The sequence below is a fragment of the Narcine bancroftii genome, chromosome 2 (assembly GCF_036971445.1).
Source record: "Narcine bancroftii isolate sNarBan1 chromosome 2, sNarBan1.hap1, whole genome shotgun sequence".
NCBI classification, from domain to species: Eukaryota; Metazoa; Chordata; class Chondrichthyes; order Torpediniformes; family Narcinidae; genus Narcine; species Narcine bancroftii.
Genome location: NC_091470.1, coordinates 184,798,325 through 184,804,324, shown reverse-complemented (window position 1 = coordinate 184,804,324; position 6,000 = coordinate 184,798,325). Strand labels below are relative to the sequence as shown.

Sequence of the window (6,000 nt, the reverse complement as noted above, 5' to 3'; positions counted from 1 at the left end):
GTAGAACAGAGGGTCGGTGAGATAGAAACCAGAGGATGAAATGGAAAAGGTTTAGGGAGAACAGCAGGGTAGCGGGGGGGACTTCTTCACGCAGAGAGTGGTGGGAGTGTGAACAAGCAATGCAGACACTATTTTAATATTAATCTAGTGGTTAGTCTGTACGTTCTCCCTGTGTCTGTGTGAGTTTCCTCCAGGCGCTCCAGTTTCCTCCCACCCCAGTCCCGATCACTGGTGCTGTAAAGGCATTGCACTAACTTGGTAGCAGGCCCTTTCGACCTACAGGCCTGTGCCACCCAATTAACCTTTGACCCTGGCACGTTTATTGACCATTCGGAGGAAGCCCACGTAGATAAAGGGAGAACGTACCAACCCCTTACAGACAGCGTGGGGTTCGAACCTAGGTCACTGGTGCTGTAACCACTACCCTAATTGTGCCACCCCAAGAAATCCCAGGGGTTATTGTCAAGCAGGAAACCAAACCAATTGTGCCTCACCCGTAGGAAAAAAAATCTCAGGGTTGTATGGTGATGTCATCTATGTACCTGGGCAATCAATCTGAACTTGGAACAAACCAGGCATGGAGCTTCTCAGCACAGAAACAGGCTCTTTGGCCCATCTCATCCATGCGCACCCAATAGCCTGCATTTGGCTAATTTCGCCGCCTTGTCGTTCCTATCCATGTACAGTAAACACCCCCCCCCCCCATCCAAGTATCCGGCACCGATGGGGTAATTGGTAGATGCCGAATAAATGAATTTTCTGGTTGCTTGAGACTGCAGCGTATAACATTGAGGCGTGCCAATTTGAAACCTTTATATTTTACAGGATTTTTTTTGCCAGTTGCTTGAATTACGGTTAACGGGGATTTTATTGTACCTGCATTTGTAAATGTACCAGCTACAGGTGAGGTGATCACTGACACAGGGAGTGTGTTACATCTTTATTTCAAGATACATGACGGAGGTAGTCATTGCTGCCCGAACTCCTTGTGCCAGTCACATGCGAGTCTTGATGAAGGCCTCTGACCTGAACCGTTGACCGTCCCTTCTCCATTCACTCTCATTGCTTGATATGCTGAGTTCCCCCTCCCATCGTCCCTCCCAAACCCGGCAGGTTTGGCTTTGATCCCAGTGCCCGCCATCTTCAGAATCCCTCATCCATAGGATTAGCTGTTCCCGGACAGCGTCAGACAACGACGCGTAAGGTGGGAGGTGGGGCAGGTTGGGGGGGGGGTCCCTGAGTTTCACTCCTTGGTCACCCCAGAGGCTCAGCCCCACTGCACAGATGTTCCCCAAATCTCGGGGGGGGGGGGGCGGGGGAAGAACACTCCATCCCTCAGGGTTAATGGTCAGGGGTGAGAGGTCTATGGGGGCGGAAGAAGGGGGTCTTGGGGAGGATTGGGAAGGAGGAAAACCCCTTTGGATACTGTGGTTTCATAAAGGTGGGGAAGGGGGGAAGGAAGTCTGCGGATGGTAGTCTGGTTGGGGGGGAAGGGGGTTGAACATCCAATCTAGGCAAATTTTCCCCAGAGAACCATATCCATAAGAACCACTTCAATGCCTATCGAGCGTAATGATTGGATCCAGCTCTACCATTTCCTCTTCTGACAGCTGGTTCCATATATCAACCACCCTCTGTGTAAGAAAAACACCCTTCAGATCCATGAAGAATCTCAGGGTCGTAGAAACGGGTCTTGGACATTTTGGCTTCCACAATTTGGCGGCGGACATTTTACCGCCCACAGTTTGCCACTGGACGTTCTGGTGCCAACAGTTAGGTGGATTTCACAGCAGGGAAGAGGGGAGTGCGGAGATCACCGTGGGGAGAGGGGAGTTAAGAATCAACCCTACCGTCAAGCCAACTACGTAGCCACCTAGGGCAACGTCTTGAAGGGGTGCAGTTGAAGGGAGATGCCAACAGCATCGTCAATGATGTGGTTCTGACTAATGCCACTGATCAACCCGGTTCACTCCACCCCCCTGGGGTCAGCCCCTTTCCCCCTTTCTTCAGCACCCACCCTGCCCTCAAGCCCTGGCCTAGGGTGCAAAATAGTCTGGCACCGACCCTGTACGTGACCCTGACCCACACCCTAACCCTAATTAAAATGATAACAATTAATAATTTTATATTCATTATATTTAATTAAAAATATAATAAATTAAATGCCAAACGCGAGTGCCAAAATATCTAGCACCAAACTGTGGACGCCAAAATGTCCGATTCCGTATAGAACCATAGAAAACCCTGCAGCACAATACAGGCCCTACGGCCCACAAAGTTGTGCTGAACATGTCCCTACTAGGCTTTCCCATTGCCCTCTATTTTTCTAAGCTCCATGCATCTATCCAAACGTCTCTTCAAGGACCCCTATCGCATCCGCCTCTGTTACCGTTGCCAGCAGCCCCGTTCCATGCATTCTCTGCGTTTAAAAACAAACTTACCCCTGACATCTCCTCTGCGCCTACGACCCAGCATCTTAAACCCATGTCCTCTGAAGGAAACCACTTCAGCCTGGGGGGGGGGGTAGCTTCCGACTATCCCACACAATCAACGCCTCTCACCATTTTGCCCATCTCTCTCAGCTCACCTCTCGTCCTCCACTAAGGCCGAGTTCACTCGACCTGTTTTCATGAAGCCCTGCTCCCTAAACCAGGCAACATCCTTGTGAATCTCCTCTGTGCCCTTTCCTCGGCTTCCACATCCTTCCGGTAGTGAGGTGATCACAGGAGACTCCAAGTAGGGTTGGACCAGGGTCCTATATTGCTTTAGCATGACTTCGTGGCTCCTAAATTCAATCCCCCGATTCATGGAGGCCAATATACTGGATGCCTTCTTAACCACAGAATCAACCTGTATGTGCATGTTCTGACAATAAATCTGAAATCTCAAAACTGAAACCTCCGACGTTGGTGGTTGGGAAGCTGTTGGAGCCGATGGTCAAGAACGAGGTTAAGGGATACCAGGAGGTGCGTGAAAAGATAGCCCCCAAGTCAACGTGGTTTCCTTAAAGGGAAATCACACCCGACAAACCTACTGCAGTCTTTTTTGTAGAGATCAGGGGTGTGGAGGGAGGGGAGGGTTTGGAGGAAGGGGAGGGGTATGGAAAGAGGGGACTGAGAGTTTTGGAGGGAGGGGGTGATGGGTTTGGAGTGGAAGGGAGTTCGAGGGGTTTGGACGGAGGAAAGGTGGAGGGGTGTGGAGAGAAAGGAGAGGTGTGGAAGGATGGGACGTTGGGTGGGAATGGAGGAGAAGGGAGTTTGAGGGGTTTGGAGGGAGGGAATGTAGAGGGGTGTGGAGGGAGGGGGACATTGAGTGGTGGGGAGGGGAGGGTTTGGAGGGGAAGGGAGTTTGATGGGTTTGGAGGGAAGGAATGTTGAAGGGTGTGGAGAGAGGGGAGGGTGTGAAGGGAGGGGAGGGTATGGAAGGGAAGATAAGTTTCAGGGGTGTGGAGGGAGGGGACGTTGATGGGACTGTGGGGAATTGGTGGATCCAGTTCCCTGCAGACCCCAGATCATGGGCGCCTTCGTTGGGAACCTAGCCCAGACTCCTGTGATCAAGACAGTGTCAGACCCTTCAACGTTCCCCCAGCCCCTATGCCGCCAGGTTCCCAGCACACGTCCCTCGTCTCCATCTCTCCTGCCGGAAGGCACGCTGGCTGCATGTGGAGAAGGGGCAGCGTCGTAGTACCGCAGGGGAGCAGGCCGTTTGGCCCAACTTATTCGTGTTGATCGGCGTCTATCTGCGCACGGGGAGCACACAGGCGGCCAGGCAGACAATTCCTCTCCCGTATGCAGACCCCTCATCCATCAGAGGGTTCACGATAAATAAACCAGTGCAAAGAGGAGGTGGCAGGTGTTCTACCAAAGCTATGGAGGTGGGGAGGGGGAGTAACCAGAGGATAATTCCCCCCTCACCCCAACGCACCTGAGTTAATTCCTCCCTTCCAGTCAGCGAGGGTGTGGGTGCCCTTGCCCCTCAAAAGGTGTGCTGGGGATGACAAGCCATGCAGTGGAGAAGGGGAGGCGTAAAAGGGGGTGGGGTGGTCACCAGCCCCATCCATGTCCTCGAGGTGCACCAGCCTATGCCAGCCCGTTCAGCTGCTTGGGATTGGCAAGCTTCAGGTAGAAATCAGAGCGCAGGAAGCGAGGATAAGAGTCCGACTCCATCAGGGTGAAAATGCGCCGCTGAGCCAGGTCAAAGGTCGAGCGGCTTGGGTTCAGGATGTTGCTGGAGGTCACTTCCCGCGTGGTGGAGTCCAGGTTGACCTGTGGCGGCGAGGAGGAGGGAGTGAGAGGGTAGGAGAGTGGTGGGGGGGAGGGGGTGAGAGAGTGACGGGGAGAGAGGGTGGAGAGAGAGGGGAAAAGGGGAAGAGTGATGGGGAGGGAGAGGGGAGGTGAGAGGGAGAGAGGGGGAGGGAGAGGGGGGGGAGAGGGGGGAGGGAGAGGGGGAGGAGAGAGGGGGAGAGAGGGGGAATGAGAGAGGGGGAGGGAGAAAAGGAGAGGGAGAGAGGAGGGGAGAGGGGAGGGGGAGAGAGAGCAGGGAGAGGGGGGTATAGAGAGGGTGGAGAGAGGAGAGAGGGGGAAGGGATGGGGAAGGAGAGGGGGAGGAGAGGGGGAGGGAGAGGGGAGGAGAGGGGGAGAGAGGAGGGAGGAGGGAGAAGGGGAGGTAGAGAGGGGAAAGGAGGGGGAGGGAGAGGGGAAGGGAGAGGGGAGGAGGGAGGGAGAGAGGAGGAAGGAGAGGGGGAGGGGGAGAGAGGGAGAGGGAGGGGAGGAGGGGGAGGGAGAGAGGATCAGTCCAAGGGAAATGCCAGTCAACAAACCCACCCTCCATTCTGTCAGAAGCTCGGAAGGCAAATGAGGGGAGGGGAAGAGGAGGAGGGGAAGAGGAGGAGGAGGGTTGGAAGAAATGGGAGAGGAGAACAAAGCGTAATGAGGAGGGAAGAGAGGGGAGAGGAGAGGGAGCAGGAGCTGGGAGAGGAGGGAAGAGGAGGGGAGTAAGGAGGGGAGCGGGGGAATTGGTGAGGTGTTGGGGAAGTTTGGAGCAGATGGGAGGAAAGGCATCCAGGTATACGAGAGAGGGGGAGGGGATTGGAGGGAGGGGGAGACAGGGGGTGGGTCCCTTCGGAAAGTACCTCCCCCGATGGTTTGCTTCCGGTCAACCAGTGAGGGGCTAGTCCACTCTCAGTATTGGTGGGGGTTTGGGGGTGGATGGAGGAGGGATGTTTCCCGTCATCTACCCTTACCTCTCGGGGGGCGTGGATGGCCACAAACTCGGCAAAGATCTTCCTGGCCTTGGAGACCAGCTTGCTGGAGGACTTGGTGTGTCGGTAGTCCTCACAGGCTTGCCAGAAATCTATGTTCTCTTCACTGAACTCCCCGTGCAAGAAGCCCTTGAACGCGATGATTCCATCTGTGGGGAAAGGACATGCCGCAGAGAAGCAGAGCACCTCATAAATCAAAGTAGCGATGTTCCGGTAAAGACATTGGTGAGGCCAAATCTGGAGCATTGCGTGCAGTTTTGGTCACTGAACCACAGGAAAGATATTGCCAAGATGGAAAGAGAGCAGAGAAAATTTACTAGGATGTTGCCTGGACTCGGGGAACTGAGTTACAGGATGGCCTGGTCAGCGTAGTGGTTAGCACAATGCCTTTAGAGTGACCAGCAATCAGGACTGGACCTGCGCTCAAATCCCGTGCTGTCTGTAAGGAGTTTCATTGTCTGCGCGGAGGGGTGGGGGGAGGTTCCAGTTTCTGGTTTCCTTCAACCCTTAATGGGGTTGGGGGGGGGGGGGGCGCCTGTAAAGCTGAGGACTTGTGTGCATCTCCCAGTGTCTGCAGACATTCTTGTTTAGCTCCATGTAAGAAAGTGTTACGCCTGACTGATATCACCTCGGCAGCGACCACTTTTACCCGCCTCTTTCCCCCCCTCGAGCCCAAAAAAAAACTGGTGCTATCCGTGAATTCGCAGAGAGGAAAATCACTCTTGCATTTCCCCGTGCTG

At 54.3% G+C, this 6,000-nt stretch overlaps 1 protein-coding gene across 1 annotated transcript in view; it reads right to left on the bottom strand.

Moving 5' to 3' along the window:
* Nucleotides 1-927: 927 nt before the first annotated feature.
* The window catches only part of LOC138754754 (regulator of G-protein signaling 3-like), a 125,038-nt gene continuing 119,965 nt past the window's right edge, over nt 928-6,000 (bottom strand). Inside the window, exons 6-7 of the mRNA XM_069919539.1 lie at nt 5,243-5,409; nt 928-4,265 (exon numbers count right to left, since the gene is read on the bottom strand). Coding sequence (XP_069775640.1) covers nt 4,080-4,265; nt 5,243-5,409 — 353 coding nt within the window. The 3' untranslated portion in view covers nt 928-4,079. The remainder of the gene's footprint in view (nt 4,266-5,242; nt 5,410-6,000) is intronic.